The sequence below is a fragment of the Calypte anna genome, chromosome 7, assembly GCF_003957555.1.
Source record: "Calypte anna isolate BGI_N300 chromosome 7, bCalAnn1_v1.p, whole genome shotgun sequence".
Classification (NCBI taxonomy): domain Eukaryota; kingdom Metazoa; phylum Chordata; class Aves; order Apodiformes; family Trochilidae; genus Calypte; species Calypte anna.
Window position 1 is genome coordinate 17,019,900 of NC_044253.1, and position 26,294 is coordinate 17,046,193.

The 26,294-nt window shown below is 39.3% G+C and overlaps 1 protein-coding gene across 4 annotated transcripts in view; it reads right to left on the reverse strand.

The window, feature by feature from the left end:
• RBMS1 (RNA binding motif single stranded interacting protein 1) overlaps nt 1-26,294 on the reverse strand; it is a 142,539-nt gene that overhangs the window by 83,493 nt on the left and 32,752 nt on the right. Inside the window, exons 1-2 of one of the 4 annotated variants that reach the window (XM_030454235.1) lie at nt 7,078-7,167; nt 6,416-6,814 (exon numbers count right to left, since the gene is read on the reverse strand). The exons of 2 other annotated variants lie outside the window; for them this stretch is intronic. Coding sequence is in view for 1 of the 2 variants with exons in the window: in XM_030454234.1 (XP_030310094.1) it covers nt 7,078-7,140 (63 nt within the window). In the remaining variant the exon portion in view is untranslated. Of the gene's footprint in view, nt 1-6,415; nt 6,815-7,077; nt 7,255-26,294 lie in introns of those variants that run through there. One more of the 4 variants, XM_030454234.1, reaches the window with a different exon arrangement.

A 26,294-nucleotide genomic window follows, 5' to 3' on the forward strand; every position in this document is an offset into this window, starting at 1 on the left:
TCAGTTCCCTTACCACTATTTTGTTGTTTGGGGTTTTTTCATTCCTAAGTTTTAAGAACTTTATGGGTTTTTTCATGGATTTTTAAACAAGGTTCTGCATTTGGCTGTACCCTCTCCTGCCTGGTGCTTTGAGTAATTTCATATTGTTGCAGTAGCATAAGCACAAACTGATAATGTTCCTATGGATCAGACATACCCTAAACAAGGATTCTGAATCATCTTAGAGGAGTCAAGTACTTACCAACATTGCTTCAGATTGTAAAATATATCTGGATACTCCTCCACTAAGAGGCAGCAGCCTTCCTTGAAGCTGGTAACACCTCAGATATGAAAGAAGTGCCCTGAAGTGATTAACAACATGAGAAAAGCTCCCTGTAATAGTTACCCAAACTCACACCTGAATCCTGGATATCTCTCCCCAAACACACTAAAAATGGAAGTGCCACACACATACCTCAGATATCGTAAAGGGCGGAATCCTAGCACTGTGGTGCTAGAGAACCCAGACAACAGAGTATATGAGCTGTAGTTAACCTAAGGAGTCATGTTTCCACTTTCTTGAAACAAAGCACCACATAGTAGAAGAGTTTCAGATATAAAATAACAGCAAACAATGGAAGGCAAGGAAAGAAATAAATCCTCTTCTCATCTAAGAAGAAAAACTGAAAAAAAAACCCACTTAGAATAAGATGTGAAAGTGCCACTGCAAATAAGAAATATTTTCAAGAAATAGAATCAATAGTAAAATAAAGTTTCATATATTTAGTTGGTGTAAAGAAGCATTTAATTTCACAAACAGGTAGATGTCAGACTACCACCAGGTTTAATCTTTACCTTGCCCTGCTCTTTTTCTGCTGTTCTTCAACCAAGGAACCAAGGAAAATGAAGCCCCAGTGAGTGTCCCCAGACAATGCATTATTTGTTTCCACTGCAATCTCACGAAGTTCTACAGTTCTACCAACAAAGTAAGTAAAATTAAAACACCCACTCCATTTGACACATCATTTTTCTAAAGCAGTATACTTTAAACAAATAAGACACCACTGATTTTCTAAACTATTGTGGTTAAATGAACAACACTGCCTTTACGAAAACATATGAACCAAAAGGTATTCTTATGTATTATACTATTATATATTTGCACATATCTATAATTATCAGCTCTTATTTTGCAACAGACCAGAGATATATCCTCATATCACAAATGCAAGAGAGAGTTCTGAAGCTTTGTAACTACATTCCTGTTTTGAAGAGCTTCCAACACTTCAAAACATTTGCCAGATATTTTTAAGCCAGAGAATATTACTGTAATAGTTGGGCCTTAAAACTGGTATAAAGTTTTATTGTTAAAAATCTATTTAAACTGTAATAAATGTTACTAAATTTAAACTGCTACAAATACACTAATTCAAACAGACATGAACCTAGTTCATCTTAGATCTGTTCAAAGCAATCCTTCACCACCATTCAATTACTTCAACTGCAGTTTAAAACTACTTTGTTTCTATACAAAGCTGCAGCTACACTGCTTAAACTGCAATCTCTTGAGGAAAACAGAACTAAACCTGTGCTAATCACAGCAGCCACCCCCTACAAGCACATGATTTTTTGTTGTGTGTATGTTCCTAAGTTGATGGGTTAGGATGCTTGTGCTTATCTAACCCACGATTTCCCCCCTCGTGTTTCTCCTCTATTTGAAATTCATCCCTTCCTTTTCCTGTTGCAGCACGAAGCTGCAAATACAGTGGCTTCTGCAGAACTGTTATAATGACCACACTACACTGCAATTCTGAAACGTATGCAAAATAACTAACAATTACTTCAACAAGGATTCTGAGAGCATTTAAATGTGGTTCTGCTGGCTTTCTAGAAAACTTCTGTCCAACACACTTCATCCAAGACCAAAACACTGATATGCTCCTCTTCATTAGAACCACAGCCTTGTAAGTCTTCACAGTGTCCCACAAGTAAGATGTTTTTAAAATAATCTGCTGCAGGAACAGAGAAAAACATTCATAAGAAGCCGGAAACAGAGCCTCAAGGGAAAGCCAGTAAAAAAAGGTCTTATTCTCCACTGACTTCTTTTGTTATAAACCACCTCATGCAACAAACAAAGATTCATTTTCGTGAAGACTTTAAAGATTTAAAAAAAAATGCAGACTGAAGCATCTATCATGTCAAACAAACATTATTTTTATTTCCTTGGTTGCAGCACTGTGCGGACGTTTTAGGAGCCATCTCAAGCTCTCAGGAAAGGATTTTCCCCTCCCTTCCTTCCCCTCTCCTCCCTGTCAGTAATCCTAGTTTAAAGGATCTAACTCTTCTGAAATGTGTTAACTCAAGCAAAACTTTTTCCAACAGTTGGAAGTTTCAGTGAAACCAAAACAAAAGAGCCAAGTTTCAAGACACACACTTAGTTTTCCCTTCCATGTGTATCTTAATAGCAAAGATACATACTTTAAACAATAACACATCCAAAGAGATAAAAATATATTGTTCAACATATTAGAAATATTGAAGAAAAACCTCAAATTGCTAAATACCGATAAGATGACCATATTCTTTTTCATCATCTATAACATCATGCCTAAAAAGATAAGCTGCTTCCTTTTATTTCTTCCATTCAAGTTTGTGTTAGAAGTATAGAAATCCACTGACTGAACAGTTTTGCTCCCTTGAGAAAAAAAGCAGAACTTCATAAGCAATCTTACAGATGCACTGAAAAATTCAAAATAGCTGGTACTTAACGTTCAACAATGGAGTCTTGCTAAACTCAGGCAGACCCTTTGAACACAGTATACAATGCAAAAGGAAATAGATTCTGGCAGCCCAGGCCAATGACACAAAATTACATAAGTCCTATAGTTCTGATCAGAAACAAATAAACTAATCCCATTTATTTAGATAACCAAAGATATCTGTCAATGCTTAGGTTCCTCAGCCTACCCCACAGCGCCATGTGTACAGATATATACAGATAAGAGGTGTTATGTCAAATGGGTCTGGTCACAGACTGCCCTGTAGAGTTGCATGTTTTAAGTTATAACCATGCTCAGGTCTGGCAAGTTTAATGAGGTTCCTTCCCTCACACACAGACACCACACACACAGCACCAACTGTAAAATAATAAAATTGGATTGCAGGTGTAACTTCTTGATTCATTGAACCTGTAGACAGTAGGAAAGCTAATCTGCATTTCTAGCCTGTTTTAGCTTTTTTTTTTTTTCTTCATTTAACAATCATTGGAAACCCATCTCAGTCTTCAACTAACAAAACCCAACCTGCAACACAGCATTTGATGTCAATAGAGCTGCATGAAAAGATAAATAAAAATCAAAACCTTTGTATGCCTCTCCTTACAGAGGCCAAACACCAAATCAGTGTTAAATTCCTCACGTGCAACTACGCCCAGTTAATCTGCTTGAAAGCAGCAAACTATGTAAATCTCCTTACACTGGAGAGATAAACATTACACTCACCAAAAGGTAACAAGAACCACTGTTACAGGGCAAAGCTGTTAAAAAGCACAGACACACTGGGCTTCCTGAGCACCCAGGCTGTGGTAGGTGGGACCTCACACTGGGCTCCATCCCAGGCTGTCAGAGCTGCCTCTGGCTTCCTCTTCAAGAAACCTGAGAGCAGAGAAACCTCCCTGTAGAAAGCGATTTTAAATCCCTAATCAAATAGCTGCACTAGCTCTGTAGATTCAAGGAGCAGATGGCAGGAGAAAGCGTAATTTTCCATTTATGATAATTTTACAGAATGTAGAAATATTTACTTCAGAGGAGGGCCTCCCAATTCACATCAGAATAGCAAAAGTGGGAGGAGGGACAGAAAACCATCACATTCACGTAAACTGAGAGCTAAGAAAGCTTATATTAAGCAGGATATTGTGTGTCGTTTTTGTTTTGTTTTTTTTTAATTGTGTGTCATTTTGTTTCCTTCGCATTACAGATGAACACATGGGCATTCTTTGCATATCTCGAGTTACCTTGTTAGTAAAAATATTACGCCTACCTTTTTTCAGATAGGATGCATGGCCATGAGTATTGTCATAGGTTATTACTGCAGATTCTGTGTGTCTTTATTTCTTTAAGTAGACCTAATCTTTATTTCAAGCTAATTTGCAGTTGACTTGTCACTCATTTAAGCGATGTCTAACTTTTAAGCCTGGTGGGAGTATTTTTAACATACTTGTCTGCCCATAAAGCATAAAATCCTTTTGAAAATACAACTTCAGAGACCATATTTTAGCATTCCTACAAGTATTCCAAAAGAGAGAAAAAAATCAGGCACCACCCAATCAAATCTGACCTGAAAATGGGGATGTCGACTGGCTCCTACATGCCTGCATTACACACTGAAATAGATACAGCAGATAACAAGCATAATACTATAAGCACAGATTCATTTATAAAACAAAACAGTTCACTGAGAAAACAAAAAGCCAACAAGAATGAAACTCTGGACTACTGTAGCTAGACAGTATTTTCCAATGTTTCAACAAAGGCAGAATTTCACAGTACATTACACTTAAAAATAAATGCTAGTATCACCTAGCTTTTTACCAGTAAATGACTCGTCTTTTCACCTGACTCTGTTACAAACTCTTAAAAATTAAACAGGAAAATGCTAACACTGAAGTGTTCTAACACAATTCTAATATCACATGTTGCAATACTAAGAGAAATACAAGCTACTCAAAAGATTTTAGTTTCATTTTTTAATTAAATTTTTTTCAGCTTCATATACTACCTGCTGTTAGCATAGGAAATCTAATTTCTCCTTTTAGAGATGATGAGAGACTACTTTTCCCACATTAACAGTGCCTAGTGTCTCAGACTAAAGCACAATTATAATTCAATTGTGTGGGTTACACAGAGCATGCAGACGCAATCTGGACTATTCTTAATTATCAAGAGCTGAAAAATTAGGCTCATAACACTCTTCAGCATTGTTTGACATCAGATTACCCCTGCAGGTGAAGCCTGAGTGAAAGGGAAATCAGAAAGTCAATCTCTAAAGGACCTTAGTTGACATGAATTAAGTTAATAGGAGTTTTCTGTGGACTTTAATGAAAAAAGGCACAGGTCTTGGTTCTTTAGGTAGGAAGTGTTTGAGCAGAGAATGGCTACACACTAACAAAAGAAACCTTTGGTACTCAGGGTCTTAAGCCCACATAATACCCCTGCATTCATTTCTTTCTCTGCTTACTGGGGAAAAAAAGGGTCTGTTTGTTTTTCTGATTCACTCGACCCTTTTAGCTCTTTGAATTTAAGGAGTACACTGTGAAAAGAAGAGCATCTTATCAGCTTGCTCCAGACCAGCAGGCCAACTCACATCCACACGCACAACACAGCTCTGCCAGCACCCAGGCTGGCCCGCGCTGCCTTCCCCTCCTGCCGATACCCTGCACAGCACCCAACAAACACTGCAGGCCCCAAGGGGCCTTCCGTAATTAATGGTCCTTTCAGGCAGAGTAAGAACATAGTATTTAATAAATTGGCTTCATTTACAAAGTATGCGGGAGCATCAGACAAGATCATCAGTGTGGGCGTATCCAGGGCATTTATTAAAAACAAACCAAAACCAGCGCACACAATAAGCATGTTTTATTATGTATGGACTTGAACACTTCGAGTACAAGATACAGAGATAACTCCATGCACTCTTAAGCAGCATCTGCGGAGTACTGCTGAGATAACACACCAGCGATTCTTATCAAAAAGGTATTTCTATAAAATAAGGGGGGGGGGGAAGGAGAAATAGCCATTTTTAAGCTTCAAGAAAGTACAAGAGTCTTCACTTTCACTGTCACACAGGTTAGCCACGCAGATAACACACCATCCCAACAATGCACTGAGAGTTCAAAATTTCAAAGCCCATTTCCCCATTATTTCTATGTAACCCTTCACTGTGCACAGCATGGAGATCAAATCTGCTAATTCTACCCATAATGAATTCTGATCCCGAGCAAAATAGGACAACTCCTCCAGTATTATTAACTGAACCCGTCAAATTACTTGTTTCAGCTAAGAGCAGCAGACACGGAAGGATTCTTCCTTACCTGGAAAGATGCCTGCCATAGTATTTCTGGCATGCTTTGTCAAGCTAGGAGCTTGTCAGTGACCTCTACTCCATTTACCCTCTGGCACACAAACACGCGGCACACTTTCTAATGAGTTAAAAACTACGATTTTGATTTTTTTTTAACATCAGACACTCCGTGAAAAATAACACTCTTTGTGCTAAATAATTCAATATTACGGTATTTTTTGTTTGTTTTTTCGGGGGCGGAAAGACGGGGGAGGGAGGAAAGTAGATTAAAACACGTAAAGAGGAAAAGGCCCAGCAAGGTTGTAACCCACTTATTTCAACTATTTTATTTCCACCGACTAAACAAACAAAGAAATACCTCTTTCAGTCCCGTTCCATAGACGCGAGAGCTCCGAACTTATCAGAGCGATCTGTCTGCCCATAAAATGTCACAGGATTTCCCTTGTGCACTTCAAGGGGGGGAGAAGCGGCAAGCCTGCCGCACCGCGGAGGACTTTTGGAGGGTAGTTGCAAAGAAATAAAAGTGCCGCGATCCTTCGCTCATTTCACGCCGAGCGAAAAACATCCAGCTCGAAGTTTGGCTTTGCGGCCCGTGTTGCAACACTGACTCCTTTTTAACTTGTTGCCGAGCTCAGCAGGGCCCGGTTGGCGCTCGGCCCTCGGCCGCTGCACACCCCGCACCGCCCCGCACAGCCCGGCGGGCCGCTAAGGTCACCCGGCGGCGGTCGCCCGGGTATTCGGCAAGGTCACAGAGCAGCTTATAAGGGAAAGAGAGAGGGGGGGAGGGATAAAGAAGAAAAAGAAAAAAAACCAACACCAAGAAAATAAAAAATAAAAGGAAAAATAAAAAACCTAGCTTGTCTTTGTATTTCCCAGCTCTCGAGAAGCGAACAGGCTACAAGTTGCAACTCACGCAAGTCGCCACCACTCCCCACTCCTCCCCCAGCCCCTCGAGGGGAATGTGGGGGGAAAGCGTGGACGGGGGGAGGGAGCCACAACACTCCCCTCCTCCGCTCTTACCTGCTTCCGATACGGGGTCCGGCTGCTTCCCGCCGCGCTGCTGTTGGTGTTGGGGAAGATCATCGCCCCGCCTGACCCCCGGCTCCCCTTAGGGATGGGGAGCAACTTTGGCGGCCGCCGGGCTGCGGCGCGGCGGGGCTGCAAGGCGCTCTCCGCCTCCGTGCCTTCCCCGCCGGCTGCGGCTCTTCGTTCCCCCCCCACCCCGGCCCCCCGCTCCGCCCTGCTCCTCTCCGCGCCGACCCTACCCCTCAGCGGCCGCCCAGCCTGCCATCAACGGGCTCTCACTACCCGTCGCCGGCTTCCCCAGCCCAGCCGATCCCACCTCCCGCCGGCCTCAACCACCGCCCAGAAAGAGAGAGGGAGGGAGGGAAGTAAGGAGGGAGGGAGGGAATGAGGCAGCGCCGAGTGGCGGCGGGGAAGCGCGGAACGGGCACGGCGCCCGAGACCCGCCCCTCTGCTGCGCGGGGCGCGGCACCCGAGGAGGCGCGGAGCGAAGCTGCGGGTGCCCCTGCGGAGCGCAATGGTTGCGCCTAAGCGGGTTGGGTTGGGTCGGGTCGGGTTGGGTATTGGCGTTTTGCGCCTGGCCCCGCGTGCCGCATCTTCTGCCGCGGGGTGGCTCAGGACACTCTGCAATTCCCCGGCTTCTGCGGAGAAAGACGATTTTGTGTCACACCCCAGGTGCTGGGATGATGGCTCTGAGTGCAATAAATATCGCAGGTTTTAATTCTCAAATTTTTCTGGATTAGAGATGCGGAAGGGGAGAGAACATCTGGTCAAAGCCTCTCATTAATGTCTCAAAACAGTATTGGAGAGGCAGGGGTAAATTGCAATTTTCTTCACAAAATTTGGGCCTAGGAAACCTTCCAGTTCTTGGGCAACAAAACTAGCATGCATGGACAAAGGAGGTTTCCAACTTTACTTGCTATTACTCTGTGTTGTTTACATTGTTACATTTACATTAACCAATGCTGCTGGTAATCTAGTTTTTTAAGAAGTGCAGAGTTACAGTTCTGTAAAGCCATTGAGTTTCTGGCTGACAACATTGCAGCAGACCTGGTACTGACATGCATCATCAGGCACCTTTTTGTTTCTCTTCCTCTTTCTGGTAGTACCATGGCCCTAATCTCACAAACACGAATGTTACAGTGGGAAACAGCTGTGAAGAAACAAAAAATTGCCAGGTAAGTCATAACTGAAAAGCCAAGTAACACAGTGTCACCTGATAATGCTAGTATCCACAAAAGCCATAATCTCCAGTTACTCAGTTCCCTGGAAATATTCACGGATATTTTTAAAATACAGCGTCGCCACTGATCAGAACCCAGCTGAGCACAGCTGACAGTAAGAAAGCACCATCGCTTGGTAGAATTACATTCTGCATAACTTTCCTCCTTTTTTTTTTTCCTCTTTCAAGTCCTAAAATGGACCTCATTCAGCTTGGCCTTGATACGATAAGTTTAAGGGCTGCTAGTACTGGATGAAAAGCACTGCAGCCACGTGGCAATCACTGCTGTTGAAAAATGCTTGATGGAGAAAGTTTGTACCAACAGACTTCATGACAGATCAGGTACCATCTGTCTGTAGAACCCAAATTTCACAATGGATCAAGGATCATTTGTAATCCCAGTGCTGGCATAAAGTTAGGACAGAAGTTTAAAGTTAGCATAAAGTCATCCTCTCTGGTCTGGTTAAAAGTGTAGCCTCATGCCAACTGTACAACACCAGCTGGCATCATTGCTGAAAAAAGCAATTGTTCAACAATTGATTCTGTGTGAAATTTTTAAACTTCCCCCCCATCCCCTCTGATCAGGTTAGTTTTCTTTCAGATCATTTCTTTTGTCTGGTTCAGCATGTGGCTTGTGCCAGCATAATGGAGGAGGTAGTATGGGAGCAAAAATGGGTTGGGGAGAGAGGGTGGATATGCTGCTTGTTTTGGCAGCATATCAACTTAATATGCTCATGTACCTGTGACTTAATTAGACAGAACATAGCTGCGTGTCCATGCCCTCCCGAGATGTATTACATCCAGCAGACGACCGGTGCTCTGGTCTTATTATAGCCCCATCCATGGTCACAGATGACACAAACTGATTTCATGCTGAAACACTGCCTTAAAGCAGTATAAACTGTAGTGGTGGTAGACTACTTTTCCTGCTTAAATCTGTATTCCTAAATAAAAAATAGGAACAAGATTTTTCTCCACTGTTCTGACCACCAAAGGGGTGACAAAGCTTTCAACTACTATGCCTACAGCAGGGCTTTGTTAGCTGGACATGTGTAGAGTAACCAAACCTTCCCCTTGCAGGGAAAAGCTTTTCAAAACCCATCAATCATCCCTTGCTTCCTTCCTTCTCCTCTTCCTGCCACATTCCCCAGGGAAGAGGCTGGAGGGATGTAAACACTATATGCTCGATTGGGCCTATTCTCAGTCACTGTCATACCAAGGAAGGCACTCAAGAATATTCCAAAGCAGGATTCAAAATATTGCTATTTTGCCCTCTCTGCAGCCACATGTCCCACAGCTTCCCGTGCTTCAAACACGGACTTCCCTCTCTCAGATTAAGCGTGTGACCCATTTCCCTTGGTTACCATTACTCTCTTTCCTAACATGTTAGGAGAACACACAACAACAAATATAATCCCGTTAAGACCTACTAGATCGCAATCAAATGGTATCTATGTATTTATTGTTTTTATAGAAAAACACATTACAAAATTTTCTGAAAAGAAAACCTCAATGTCCTATCCTAGGTGCTAATCTACCTATCAACATTTTCTGTTATTTTTGAAAGGCCTGAGTGATCGGTCCCCATTTTTTGACTCAAAGAGGGAATAGCTGCTATGAAGAGGTTATCAAGAACACAGAGCCAGACTCCACACAGCAGTGTGGCTGGAGGGAAGGGAACAGCAAATCTAAAGTAAAGGAAAGAGTTTCTGACTGCACATAAGGGACAGCCAGGCTTTGCCCAAAGAGGCCATGTGGTCTCCATCCTTGAAGATTTTCAAGGCAAAACTGTGTACAGCCCTAAGCAACTTGACCTGATCTCTTCACTGCTTTGGGCTGGGGGTCCGACTAGAGATCCCCTGAGGTTCCTTCAAACCAGAACTTATGCTCATATGAAAAAGCTGGTTGGTTCTTACCCAACAACACAGGCAAAATTATTTCTGTGTAAAGCCTTGTATGTGAGATTAAGTTGATAAGGCTTGAGATAATCCTCTGGACTTCCCAGTACACATACTGGAAACATATATATCTGTTCAAGATACTGATAACAGTTCCCCTACATATTTTCTTGAATGCAAGAAGGGTGTTTGATTTGCAAAGAACACTCTCAGTCTTACTAATCTAGCAAACCCAAAACTGAGACATATAATCTGTAAAATATATACAGGTGTGCTAATTTAAATCACATTCGCAATAACTTTATTAACTGTGTTACAGGAAGTGTGAACAGACTTACAGGTAGACAGACATTTTGCTGCATACAGTTATAAATGAGCAATTCATTTTGATCCCAAAGGAAAAAGGTGACGATAGGATCTGGGAGAATCTAAGTGTCTGTATGAATTATGTTCAGAGCATCTTTAAATTACTCAGAGTGGCTTATAAAGAAATGAGCAAAACTTGCTAAGCAGATCTGGTGTGTTTTGGAGCTAAAATGTTGTAATTACATGTTCTGATTTGTTTGGGGTTGTTTTGTTTTGGTTTTTTTTATGTACGTTTCAGAAATTTAGGTTTGCAGAAAAACTGGGTTAATACAGAAAGATTTATCTGAAAACCTGGAGACAACTGGAATTCCTTAGGAATCTTTTCAGTAATGTTTGTCAATCTTAACAAACAGCAGACTGACAAAACTAAGCCATTATTTTAAAAACCATTCTCCACATTTAAGCTGCTACTTTACCATTTCTGTTCTAAATCAAATACGAAGCTTCCTTTATTTATCTCAAAATTCAACTGAAGTATTTATTTCCTCTCAGTGCATTCAGTGCCTCTGTAGGACAAACTGTCCCTTAGCCATGGCTCTGCTTTAAAATGGAAACTATTAGTTTATTGCAAAACCCTGTAAATCCAGATTGGATCTCCTGAATGTCCTCACAGCCATGCTCTCCTGGCCACTTCATGGCCTCATGAAGCACCCCTAGTGGAGAGGAGTGATTGTGGATGCCTCATTTCCTCACCTCGATGGGACCTAGAAAACTGACTTTTCCATCACAACACTCACTTGCTTGAGCAGCCATCCTCTCATCACAATCTCTCATATGCAAAATGACAGAAACCAGAGCAGGCAGGCAGAAGAGGCACAACAATGCAGAAATACTTGGAAATACACTGTGCAAGACAAGGAAACAGTATGCAGGGATGAACTTTGAGAGGTATTAAGCAATTCCTGAAAAGTGTTAATAAAGGGGTATGGGAAGCTAAGTATTGTATAGAAACAGATTTTGAATTTTAGGCTTAAATTCATCTACTCAGAAGTGAAAGCAAGAAAAGAACTTATAACAGGCAAAAAGAATTAACTTCAGTAAATGGAACACTTCTTTAGAGATAAATAATATTATAATATTCTAGGTATGTCTAAGTAATCAGGTATGTCTATCTTGCTAAGTAAATATGAGAAAGAAAGGTCAGTAGATATGGGATGCAGTAATGCTACAAACATGCAAATCAGTTTCTGTATAAAAATTTCTGTGTTTTCTTTTTTGTTGAAAAAAAATTATGACCAAAAAGAATTATAACTGAAGAATTCTACTGAAGACTTATAAGACTGACTAAAGATCAAGGTACTGCACACACAATAAGAAGCCATTATTTAAAAATGCAGCCTTCAAAATAATTATGGTAATATATTCAAAAGCAAGAAAAGAATCTCTATGATGATTACCACAAAAAGGAGAAGATAAAAAATCATTTCCAGCTGTACCATTTCAAATATTTGTACCAAAACACCAAATTACTTATATTCTAGATTTGAATACAAAAAATATCATATTTATACTCATTATAAAATACATGTGCAGTCACTTGGACAGATTTCTTTTTTACTTATTTTTTATTTATATAACAGATTTCTTTTTATTATTATTTCTTTTATTTTCTCTGGGAATCCTCCAACCTGTTTCTGATTTTTCCATCACCTCTACTATGGATTTTTTTCCCCTTAAATCCAGCAGTTCTTGGTGGGGGTGGGGTGGAAGAGTCCTTTGCACCCTTCAGTGCACAGAGAATGCCTCTGCTGTGGCCACTAGGTTTGTGCCTCCCATGCCATGTTCTGACTCCTCCTATTCATTTTATCTTGCATTTCATTACTTTCATGCTTCTTTAAAGGTTCTTGATAGGACACTATAAACTGCACGATTCTAAGCAATTGTTACCATTCCTTCACTGATGACATGTTAAGAATATGAACATAGAGAGCAATACCATCTCTTGTTAGTGCCATACCAGCATTTTTATTTCATGGAATGCATTATTTATTCTTTGAAAGCCATAAAGAAATACTTCCTTACAGAAGTATTTCTACTGTCAATCAAACACCCCCTTCCTAAGTATACCCTGTATATTCTGGGAAGCACAAGTCTGAAACAGAATTACTGTAAAGGATTACTATGTAACAGGAATTTAAGGAGGCTGCTCATAATCAGCAATTAAAACACAGGACAAAATCCAATCTTGATTTGTGGAATTAACTGAAATTACTCTAAAAGATCTGAATTCTCCCATTAGCTTGATAATACTGCCAGACACTTGTTCGAGACTATAAAGTAGTCAAAAGTCTGTAAACAGCTGCCAGATTTATTGTATAACAAAATAATAAAGCCTGTCTGAAACGGCAAAGTCTTAATGTTTTTTCTGCTTTGTTATTAACTATGTAGGAAGTTGTTCCTCATTATATTAAAACATATTTATATTTTAAGTGAGACTACTAAGAACAGCTCACTGTTTCAACACGTTTTCTTGACCTTAATTTTACACTGAGTATAGATTAAATTTATGGAACAGTAAAAGAAGAAAGCAGAAATATTTGCTACATGCTTTCTAGCAAACAATTATTCTATGCAGCTATTTGATTTTTCATATATATTTTACATATTTACTTTTTAATAAAAATACTAATAAGGGATTAAGCAAAATTTGGAAATACATAAATATTTTTCTATAAAACTCAAAAATTATGGCTCTAAAGTAGGGTTCTGTCTTCTGGACTTTCTTGGATGAAATTTTTCTTCATGTAGGCCAGACTTGAATGTTTACTATTTTACTAGAAACAAGAAAGAAAATAAATTAAATTACTCCTACAATTAAATTATATTTAAAGATTGAGAACAGTTAATGACACTGAAAAGATAAATAATTGCATAGTGGTTAGAGTGGAAAGTCTGACAGAAAATCAGGCAGACATCATTTTACTCTTTGGTTTGCTGTTTTCTTGGAATCTAAGTCTACAAAATAGCCTCAGATCTGTCAGTGCTCTGTAGTTACGGAAAAAAAAAATCAGACCCTCACTGGGTATGTAAATTTGGAAGCCTTGAATGAAACATTCACTATTTATTTGCATTGTAAGCAAATTTAGTACTAGAGCAATGAGAAGAAGGCTGGAATTGCAACACACACTATCCAAAATGGCTCATTATGTAAAAAGAGGAAAAAGGGAGAAAAAGTGACTTAAAATATGATATGTAAAAAAAGATGGAGTTACTGCAAAAACCACACACTCCAGCTTTGAGATACAATAGCTTTGCACACTCAAGCTATGAGATTAATAATACCTAAAAAAACCCAGACCAGATGCTTCTCTGCAAACCTCTGCTACTGGCAGCAGCCACACTGGCAGGAGCAACAAGCCAGGCTGGGGATTGTGTGCAGTAGGTGTATATGTGTGGATATCTTGGAATTAAGCCAGAAAACACAGCTCTTTCCAAACAGTGTTGTTGTCCTAAGATGACTCTTCTTGCCTCTTTTTTCTTTCTTTCTTTTCTTTTTTCTCTTTTTTTTTCTTCTCTTTTTTTTTCTTCTCTTTTTTCTTTTTTCTTTTTTCTTCTTTTTCTTTTTTCCTTTTCTTCTTTTTTTTTTTTCTTTTTTCTTCTTTTTCTCTCTCTCTTTTTTTTTTTTTATTTTTCTCTTCTCCTTTTTTTTTCTTTCTTTCCCTGGAATGAAATCCTGTTGTGTTTGTTCGACAAATACTAGTGGCAAAGTGAAGAACTGACAGCTCTACCTGCTGACAAGCACTGCAGATTTTAATGTCCTCACACAAATCCCTCTCAATTAACCTCATTTTTGACCTGCAAATGTCTTTACAGTGCTTGAACTCCCCTGAGCACATTGACAACTCTGTACTGGCTCTCTGGTGTCATTTACATCACCTCAGTTGGAGTGTGAGAAACTGATTTCCATATGGATTTCAAAGAGACATACACATTTTATCTGTTGCAAAATTACAGCCTATACCCTCCAAGTTTGTTTTATAATCATGTATAAACAGAAAGACATTTGTTTATAATACACAATGTGATTATAATGACCTAATTTAGAGTACCAAGGGAAGAAACAAGATCATGTGGCAGAAGTCAAGCAAACATTCAATAATGGGTCTGTATCTTATCTCATTTTCAATATCTTTAAAATAAAAGTATCCACATAAACCTTGATAGACTTGTTCCTGAGGTACCTGCTGTAGCTTACATCTCCAACAGGCATTATGCACTTCAATCTGCTAAAGAAGCTATAAACTGGTACTTTTTTCCCCTAAAAATACATGCTCTCTCCCTCTGTGTTTTGAAATTGCACAGTTGTTACATTTGTAGCACCTACACCACAGCAACAGAACACAAAACAAAACGATAAACAGATACATCATTAGACTAAGAAAATTCTTCCTCCTGTCTAACTTCAGTGTTCATAAATGCCACCAGCTCAGCAGCCATGGCAATGACAGTTCTCCACCAGCACTCGGTATCTGCAGTGGGAGGCAACCCAAGTTTTGTGATCACCTAAAACTCACAGAGCCCGTTCTCAAGGGCTGAAATGAGGGTGCAGCTCCTGGTGATGCAGCCCTTCCCCGAAGAGCTATGGGATCCCATACCCAAAAGTACAGGATGCGCCTGGCACATCACAGACAGGTGAACAGCAGGACCAGAACACCAAATCCATTTGTTGACACCCTGTACAGCCATCAGCAGCAAACAGGTTTTTTTGCCATTCCACTCTGAGCCAAACTAGCAACAAACTTCATTGCTACCCTGAGTCTGTGTCTTCACTGTCATCACTTCAGTTCCTGTAATTTTAAATTCAAAGATAATCTGAATATTTATGTTCAGTAATCAGTAAATTAATCAAGATAACTTGGACAATTTATTTCAGGGAGTAATTCATAAAGCTGTTTACTAATTGTTCTATACTAAGTGTCATGGGCTGACAGCAGCTCAAATACTCATGGGAAAATATTTCATTGTATCATAATTAAGTTTTATATTTATTTAGGCTAACAGATTCTTAAAGTTGTTTTCAACATTATCTTGAGTTGGATTCAAATTACCCATCAGATACTGCACACCCGTATTTCACAGGTCTTTTCACCAGTGTCAATGCATGTAAATCAAAGATAAAACCTGGAATGAAATCCTGGCCTGATCAATGGGAGTTTTACCAGTGGTCCCAGAATGAAAACACTTACATAGCACTTTTGTGATTTACTGAGTGCATTTGACTGCTCAGGGATGCTAAAAAAGGAGGAAAGATGCTCCTTTTCCATCTCCTGCTCTGAGCTTCGTGGTTTCAAGCCACTTTCTTGATCCTGTTTCTTTTCAATGCTGATTCAACTCATCAACCCAGCAGAAATGTTTCCACTTCTCTTTCTGCCATGACAGGCAGTACAGCTGGGTCACCAAGGTGTCTAACAAGACCACCTCATGTTAAGTGGCAGGAGGATGCAGGGGGAGAAGGAAAGGTGGGTAAGGTGTGTGAGAGGAGGTGCTGCTGTCTGGGTGGCTTGGGGTGGCTTTTCTGCTTCTAGGGCTTCCCCATGGAATTTTACTCAGAACATTTTTCACTGGCAACCATTTTTTTAACCGTACATTTCCAGTCAGACTCCAGAAAACTGAGGTTATTGCAACAACCAGACCCCAGCCATTTTGTGCAGATGCCCTGCAACAGAGTTGAGTGAGCAAGTTTGGATAACACAAGAATTAGGTTGAACTTTTGCCCCTAGCCCCAGCATTCTTTGAAGTTCTTCACTGCCTTGGCATCTCCTTCCCCTATCTTCCACTCTTGCAGCTTCTGTCAGAGGCTCTGCATAGCCGGGATTTTCTCCATTCTGAGATCTTCAAAAAGAATTTTGCACTAAGCTCCCCAGGGACCAGATCTTCACAATATTTCAGCCATTGCAGAAAAGCTTGCTGCATTTATTTCTGAGAAAAGCAAAACTGCTAGCAATGCTTGCTGAACAGGGCTTGAAGACAAAAAGGCTTCCAGCAAATAACTACAGGAACATTCTAGGACTACTTACTAGAAGTCCATGATCTTCTATGTGAACACATGCTCTTGCATGTCTCCGAGGCTTTTGCTACCTATCCATCACAACTACCAAGTACAAAACTGCCCACTTCAGGACCTGATCCACTTGTTCCCTGATATAATCCAGAACAAAGACAACCAGGCATTATCATAATATTCTTTTTGACCCTAAGACACAATTTACGCTTCACTATTCTAAAGATCATTGAGAAGTTTTCACATGAAGATTTGTTCACATAATTATAGATAGAGCTTTGTTGTATTTTTTCACAGTTATCTGTCATACAGATTAGTTAACCTGGCTGGCTGAACTCCAGTCCAAAATACCATCCAACTATATTTGGTGAAGCACACACAATTATTTTTGGACTAACAGATGGATTTTGGAGATCCACAGACGACATTGCTGCAGAACACAGGTTCAGGTTCTCTAGAAGCAAGAAGTTAATAGCTTGGAAAGGCAAACACGCTTCTTGCATCTTTGCTGTAATCAGTTACTTTACAGCAGACAGACTCATTACTATAAATTGCAACTAGAGGCATTTTTTGCCTTGCAAAAGAATTCATGAAAACATGTCAGATCATGTCAGCTGAGATGTTACATAAATCACATTCTGCACAAAGTAAAAAAATACTTTTTGAATCCAAGATATTTCATATTGTTTTCCGAGCAGAGCCCACTGTTTCACAACTCAAGTAGAATTTTTATCAGAATTACAGACACCATTTAAGACATTAAAAGAGAGCTGAAAATCTAAATATGCCCAAATGCTTCCATTTTAATTCCCTTGTTCATTATATTTCCACTCAAGTCGCTACTTCATTCCAAAGAAGGGTTGTTCCAAAACACTGCCTCAGACCATTTAGGCATATGCATTAACTTCTGCTCTTGCCTGTATGCAATCTAGTGACACCTGGAGAAAAAAGTAGCATTCTGAAATCAACTACAAATGTACCGACAAAATGTATGAGTAAAGAAAAATCCTTATGTTAAAATACTAATACTCAACTGCAGGCTCCTGACACCAGTCACTAACGCCTGTGGAAACTACCAACTTTTTTCACATTACTATGTTGTTATCTTTTTTTATGTACTTCAGTATTTGGTAACTTGAGAAAGATAAACGTTTTTTCCTAGCAATGACATAAAATATGACAATTCATGTAAGTAAATTGTATAGGCACATGATTTTACAGAAACTAGGTCAGAGTGAAAAAAAGCCAGATCTGCATATTAATCCCTTGACGACTACCTTCAGGTGGGCTGTGCACTGGCTACACCAGAAGACTTGACCAAATGGTTCTTACTCACAGAAAGGAAATGAAAAATAAGAGAAGCTAAAACTTTGAGATACAGATGACTTAAACTGTAAGATGAAGTCCAATCCAAATCTTCACTAAAAAGTTTAAGCAATAACTTACATATTTTGTACCAAAAAAACCACAAAAAATCTGACCACAAATCCATTCAAGCAGAATCATGCAAAGCAACTCATGCTGAGCTTCCTTATTGTAGTTTTGACTAGTGTAATTAGAAAATAGAGAAAAAAATCTATTTATTTTCCTTGAAAAAACAGGTTAAGTCTTTGAACTGTCATCAATGTAGAAAACCTTTAATTTTTTAAAATAATAAAAAAGCAGTTTAAAATTAACTAAGAGGTTAGCTCTAGAATGTATTACCATAACATTTCCATCTATAACAATACATCCTTTTATAATCTGTATTTTAGATTCCCTGTCTACGGTTGGTTTCAATCCTTTAAACTGTCTAATTACTAATTTCCTAGTATGTCTGGCTGATAAAATTAAAGAACTGAATCAAAACTGTGCTAGAACTCCTTTGTTAAAATGTTAAAACAGACAGGCAATGTGCCTCTCATTACATACAAGGTAACTTTTGACTGTCAGTGTCAATTGCCTGCTAAGCAGCTCACCCTACAATGGAAAATATTTTATGATATCTACCTACAGATCTTAGTTTGTGCTGGACTACTACACTGCTCCTTGCTCCTTTCAAGAACTGTAAACTACAAATTAAATATACCGAAAAGGGAAAAAAAAAAAAAAAAAAAAAAAAAAAAAAAAAAAAAAAAAAAAGTCATGCCTTTTGATGCTGAGAAACTCCAGGCTTCAGATGACGCATAGTGCTTAATGTTATTTACTGTACCACTGTAATTATTTGGTAGCTGAACAAACTAATAAATATAACATTTGGCAGAGTGGATACTTGTAGCGAGTAGATGTGAGCTTTTGGGGTTTTGTTTTTCAGAGACTTTGCTACTCCTTTTGTATCAGATCTGATTTAAGAGATGTCTTTCCCTGTTACAGCCTTCCCTCTCCACATCTATGCCAGCCACTTATTCCACCCTTCGGAGCAGACATTACCGCACTCTTTAGCTGGACTGAATCAACTGTTGATGTGGGTGTGCTCCCAAGCTGAAAAGTAAACTGACGCAGTTTAAATCTAGAGATAAATATATATGTTTTTTCTAACAGGTTGATTTCACAGTTCCAGTGTAAAGAGCAGCTGTAACATGTAGCAGGCTTGGTTAGACCTAGGCACAGAGGCAGGAACTTCCACATCCCACCCAGCTGCTGAGGGTACTGCAATGTGGAGATGCAGTTCTGACTGCAGAGCCCTGACCAGACTCAAAACTGAAAGCAAGCAGATACTCAGGGATTTATTTAGTAGCACATAAAATATTTCCATTTCAACAGACATTTGCAAACACAGACTGTCCTTAGTTTTGTCTTCAGATCTCAATTAAACTCGCAAATGAAAACATCTGTTTAAAGCCATAGTTCACGGGAAGACACTGCAGTATACTACCTACTTGGAAAAAAATGTATAAAGCTCCACAAAAAGAAGGAAAATTTATCCATATGAGTATCAGTGGTTTTAAAAAAAAATTGAGACGTTGCACATTTAACAAAAAGTTTAAGTTCACAAGTTTCCTCACGCATACAGCAAATCTCCCTTTAAAAGCTGAAATCATGGTTACAGTAACTTCCTATTCAGTCATTTCCTTAATTAAACCATTGAACTTTAATGTGAAATACAGCCATTACAAAACCAGAAAGGAATCTGAACAATAACAATCCAGTCAAATGGGCAGTGCAATAACCAACGGTGATGTCAAGAACACTGGCTGATAATTTTTGGTCTGAATCAATTATGCTGTGATTCCCTTAGATATTAAATCAAGTTTTAAGACATTGGATTAAAGCTGCACTAGTCACACAATGTGATGCAGTGAATACTCAGCACAAGTGGGTTCTCCTTTGTGAAAGTTATTTAAAAAACAAACTGTACGTCATTTTTTTCCATATTTTTGAAAGGTAACAATATAAGTCCAGTGATACACATGCCTCATCATAGCCTCAAACATCTGAACTGCTTTGTAACTGAAGATCTCCCAGACGATGGCATTTTAGAATCATACAATCATGGAATTATTTTGGTTGGAAAAGACCTTTAAGATCATGAAGTCCAACCATTAACCTTTTTAGTCCCTTTCTGTCTCCTTTCTACTCCAACCTTGCAGTTCCCAACAGTGCTCAAAATGTCAGTGTTCTCATTCTAAGCAGGCTCTCCCTTGAAGAGTCCCTGCATTCATGCCTGTCTTAGCCTTCCACAAATGACCCACACACTCACAAAAGGCAACACCTTGGAGGCCACCAGTTACCACTGCTCAACCCAAGACAGTGTCTGCTGCATCAGAGACAGCGAGGCTCCCTGCCTGGCTCAGGAGGTGGTGATACACTTTCTTTATTTAGCACTGCCTTCATTTAGAACACCAGCAAAGAAAATCTGCTAGGAGCTCCAGGCAGGCTGCAGGTACTGCTCTAGCTCCACAGTCATAAACCTTGCACTGTGCATGCAGCCTCAGTAGCAGCAATGCTGCTCATACCTGATCTGGATCACATTTGCAGAGCCAAGCGGTCTCACAGGGCACAGACCTGGCATTAATGCACAGATCTGGCATTAATGATCATGGAACGATGGTAATAGATTTTGATACTGTTAACACTTTTCTGTTTCCCAGACGGTAACAACTTTGGGCGTCTCTAGTTCCATACCCAGGTCACACTCCGGAGAGGTGAGAAGGGTCTCTGCAGTAAAGGACATGATCTGGTCTTCAGGGTGGTTTACAGTGCCAGGGCATAGCATCTTCCTGAAGATGCAAGGCCACTAGCTGATCAAAAGTGATAGTTTTTGACAGATCACTATGCCACTGAAAAAGAAGAGTGAAAAAGAAGACTTTACAGAACAAATGCTATCAAAATTCTGGAGCCTGCTTTCTAGAATATAAATACATAAATCCTTACATTTTGACCAGACAATTTTTGATTGGAATCAAAGACTTTGCAAAACAACTGAAAATATATACACACTGCCTTGTTGTGGTGTCATATATTTTGTATCCCTTAACACTGAAAGGCATACAAGACATGTGGAACTGACTGACACAGTGGATCCATGTCTTCCATACTTCCATTACATTTAGGCTGAAGAGATATTTAATTATCAAGGATAAACCTTGTTGGACGGATGGATACTCTGTGAAACAGACATACTAAAACTTAAGATTTTTCCAGGTATCACCATAGGTCCAAGAATTCTAAAACAAAACAAAACAAAAAAACAAACCCAGAACCAACCAACAGACCAAACCTCAGAGTTATGAGATTATTTTTAAGATGACAATAATTTGTTTAGGCTGTGGAGTAAGAGACAATGTTCTCTCCTCTGCCTCAAACAGAGCTTTTCTGAATATTTCTCCTAGTTGATTTTATTCTTAATTACTAAAAAAATGCATAAAGATAAAAATAAATCCCTTAACTATGCATTTTAAAGGCCATTGTCTGCAGTTTTATCCAGCTCCCAGACAGTGGGATTTTTTTCCATATATTCAACAGGAATGGTAGGTATCACATTGCTAACTTCAACACTTCAATCTGATTTAGGCAGGCTGGCCCAAGTGGATAGCTACTGAAATCAGCCGGATTCTTTTATGGGTACAAGATAAAACTGTACAGATAACACAGAAGATTGAGTGCTAGGGCTCGAGCCTGCTGATTTATCTAATTGGCTGCACTCACTTATCACCAGAGTCTCCCTGGCTTTTCCAGCAGAACACTGCCTGGGAGGAGGCAGTGCCCCAGCCCATACTGCAGGACCCTGTCTTTACCTTACGCTGGAAACGCCTTGCAGCAGAGACTTCTGGATTAACAGAAATCTTATTTTCACAGGTCTAAATCCGAAGTGATGGCTTTTTGGTTTAGTTTGCAAAGTCTGTTTTGCAATGAATGCTGGATTTCTCTGTTGCTAGGTGCTGGTAAAGTATGGCAACTACCAATAAACTAGTAATTCAGTAATAATAGCCATAAAAATATTGCAAAATTCATAGCTACTGGATAAGACCATAATCCTGCTGGATGGTATCATGCTAACCAACCAACGACTTTTCCTTTGAAATAAAAGCCGATGATAGTCAGTAACATTTAATACTGCCTTTATTTTACAAACTCTATTACGATATATATGGTTTAGTAATTGTTTAAGAAAAAACAGTATTTGTATAATAACCCTGTTAAACAAACAGACTGACACACAGAGATACTGAGGGTTTTTTTGTAAAAAAGATCCTCTAAATCTGCTTCTGGGCTGGATCTCAAAACTGAAGGGAGTTTCAGGTGCTGGAAGTCAGTATTGTGCTGGGTCTCCAGCCTGATTACTTCCTGCAGGGATGGTTTTGTCATTGTGCCACTACCCCTCCCCTGTGACTTCTAAACAACCCAGGGGCAGTGTGTCCTCTCTTTAATTAGTACCTCATTGCTGGAGGGAGGGGAGAATGTCAAGGAAAAAAAAGAATGAGAAGCCACTGTACACAAAGGTCCTCAGGGGCATCTTAACAATTTGAACAAGGAATGGAAAAAATGCTCAGTGGTTTTGTTGGCAGTAAAAAGGAGAAAACTGGTTGGGGTGGGCAGAATTTTTGTTTTAATTATATGAATTTAGGTAAAATAAAGGGAAATGGTGCTAAGAAGAAACTAATTTTGTTCCCAAAAGGGCTGTACAAAACCTACATTTTACAAGAAAGCAAACTAAAATATGGTTTTCCAACCATAAAACCGTCAAAACCCTAAGGTATACTCTGCTTCCCAAAGAGCCATTACTGAGCTCAAGTGAGGTGAAAACAATTATTTTTATTTGCATTAAAAGAAAGCAATGTGTATATTTTGTACAAAAGTATTTGTACTGCACTGAGTAGTCCATTGCATTACTGTAATCTACACCTATGTTTTCCACAGAAAAATACAGATTATCCAAGCAAAAAGATTAACGTGGCCTGAAAGTTCTCAAGACTGATGAATCATAGAAATAGCAAATATTACTAAAGTTAAAGACTGGGAAATGTTGTGTATATGAACATACAAGTTAAAAGTTTAAAAAAATCTACCTTTTCTACTTTCCAGAAACATGATGACACAGAGGAGAAAGTTTGCAGATGCTTTGTTAGCCAAAAGGACAGTGCTTAGAGGAAAAAAAAACCAAAAACAGAATTTTGAGTATTTTACAATATTTCAGATTACATTTCTCCTGTACTTTCCTGGTAAATCAGGAAATGAAACTTTGTTATAAAGCAAAACCCTTGCTGAAAGAAGGATTCCTCCTTAAAGCTGACAACATAAGTTAAATGGCAGTTTGTCAGCCACTTGGAGAGCTATTGTAGAACATGTAGGTGGCCTTTCCCCTCCTGGAATTTCCTGCTCCAAGGTAGGCCCTTAGGTTACTTGTGCCATGAGTAAAGGGAAAGGGAAGAGAAACCACACAGGCTTCAAAAGAAAACCATACATGGGAGGAGTTGGAGAAGATACATGCTCTTGGAACATACCAACGGAAATGAGAGCCCCAGATGCAACCAGGAGCCAGTACTCACACCCCATCCTAGTGCCTGCTGCCTTGATCATTTAGGAGTGGATCTCTCTCAATTTCTATCATCATGGTCAGTTTTATGTAAAATAACAAAATGCTAACAAGGAACAAGGGGAACAGACTCTGTAACCTGTGGCTATGGCACTCATCCCAAATATAAGAAAACCACATTCAAATCTTCACCCTTATATTCTGCTTCCAAACTATTGAATACAGAAATGTATGCAAAATATATTTAGATCTTTAGATACTTATAGAATTAGGCATCAGCTAAGGCAGAACTTTACTGGAGTGCCCCAATGACTGACTCAGCTGCTCAGCCTCTAGAAGCATGTAAACATTCTATTCCTCTCTTTAAAATTTAAATACAACTGAGCAACTTGGGTTTGGTGTGTTGCTCTTTTCAGTCTTGTTTTGAAGTCCTGGATCATTAAGTCAGATGAACGATAGACTTATGTCAACAATTCTAATGTATAGCTTCATTATGTGGTTGCTTTTGGTTTTGTTTTGCATTTTGAAGCTCATGTACCCTGAGCAGTGTAAGGACCACAAGGTGGGTTTCAGCTTCAGTTGCGTAGGTCCGGCTGTGAGCTGAGCATTATTTGGTGGGTTTAGTTCATACCAGAAGAGTGACGCTTAACAGTATGCAAGCTAGCTAAGTTTCTACCTTTGGATCACGGTATAAACATATCCAGAATCTCACATTTCATTTTAAATATATAAAAAAATACTGAATACCTCTCACCCCTTCTGTGTAAATGCAGTGTTAAACCAAAGAACAGCCTGATTTATTTATTTATTTATTTTACAATATCAGGTGTAGCTTTTAAAAATCTTTTTTTAAATAGTCTCATGATTTTCATGACTGGACTTATGATGCCAAATACTTAGAGCAGGTAAGAGCACTATTAGTCATGCCCTAACTCCTCTCCAACCTCACAAGGCTACAGCAGAAAATTCTTCTTAAACAAACAAACAAAAAACTTACAAAAAAACCAAAACAAACCCAAACAAAAAGACCCCCAACAATAAAAACAAAACCCAACAAAAATGAACCCAGCAAACTAATGCACTCCCCAGGTGAGGGGAAATAAAAAGCACATTCAAAACGTATGAATTTTAGCTTTAAAAACATTGACATTGATTAAAGATTTCCATAGTCTACAATTTACAAGAAATTACCTCAGCAGGGTGAATGGATTTGGTTTCATAGTCATGAAGTTCCCTGACTCCTTGGTATTATGTTCCAACCAAGCTTGTGTATTAAGTTGAATTTCACTTTTTTCAGGAAGTGATTTTACTCAAGATTGAATACAGCTGTTAGCAGAGTTCACTGTTGCAAAAATGCTTCAATGCAAACAGAAAAGATACATTTCTGGACACGAGGATTTGCATCCTGATTCTGAAACACAGAATACTTTGGAGATGCCAAGCTCCACTTTCAGAAACTGTTACTGAAGAAGTAGTGTTCAAACATTTAAATATTTAAGAATGGTAGAAAGGTGTTTGTAACACGTTTGATGGCCTAAATGAATTGCTTGATATTTTTTAACAAGGCAAAGCTAACACACTTCATGGTTTTACGTAAAGAAATACAATGACACATGTAAAGCTTCTAGTTTTGTTCCAATCATCAGTATTAAAATCCCACTTATTGGAGGGAGTGCAGTTTCATTTACTATTTTATCTTGATTCTGTTCTTTTAATATACACAGAAATGTATGCTGGCATACAGAATAGGGCCTCTGCAGAGGAAACGCTGCCAGCTAAAAACACAGGATGTAATCGAGACCACAAGAGACACATACTCAGTTATAAATGTAACTATGCTGGAGGTATGGGAAAGAAAAAAACCAAACCACTTTTTTTTTTTTTTTTCACTGCCAGTTTTAGTTGCCTCAGTGACATTTTCCCACTCTTATTTTGCACTAGTATAATGAGAAGAAAAATACTCAAATTAAATTATTTTTGCAGCTAAGATAGCTGCAAGATTCAGCATTCAAGAGTCCAGCCGTTTGGTTATCCTTGAAGTAGCTAATCGTTTGTTTTATGCACATCTCGGGTGACAAGCACATAATCCTTACGCAATGCAAGCTTTACCAGGGCACAATCTAGTCAAACTAGCCCCAAATGCATTTTTATAAACTGTATTAAAATTCCCTAACAAAAAAACCAACTAAAAACCCCAAAAAAAAAATCACAAAAAAACAACCTAGACCCACCCCACGTAAAAAAAAAAAAAAAAAAAAAAAGCAAAACAGAACCAAGCAATAACCCCCAGAAACATTCCTAAAAAAAAAAAAAAAAAAAAGACAAGTACAAATACATGGGAACAACCAACGCCCCCATCAGCCTTTGAAATCCCGGAGACTTTCTGTTAAGACACAACTACGAAGTAAAACGGGATGAAAAAAATCTTAATCAATTACTTTCTTTTCTACAACAAAATGTTCCCTTTAAAGCAAGCACGAGTAACCGAGGTCCCTAAAAGCTCCCAATTTTCATAACAAACGGTATTCACCACAGTAAGGCTTAAGAGTTTTGAAATTTGGTTTTGACAGACGGTCTCAATCCCTGGCTGCAGGGCAGCCCAGCGCGGCTGAGGGGCCGGGCACACATCCCCCCATACCCCGAGCTGCTGGGGCCCCACCGCCCCGCTTATCGCCCGCGCCCCGCGCTTCCTGCCGCGGCCTGGGAACACCCCCGGCGGCGCGGAATGGAGCGGGGCGGGGCCTGAGGCGACGGCGGGGTCCGGGGCGGGCG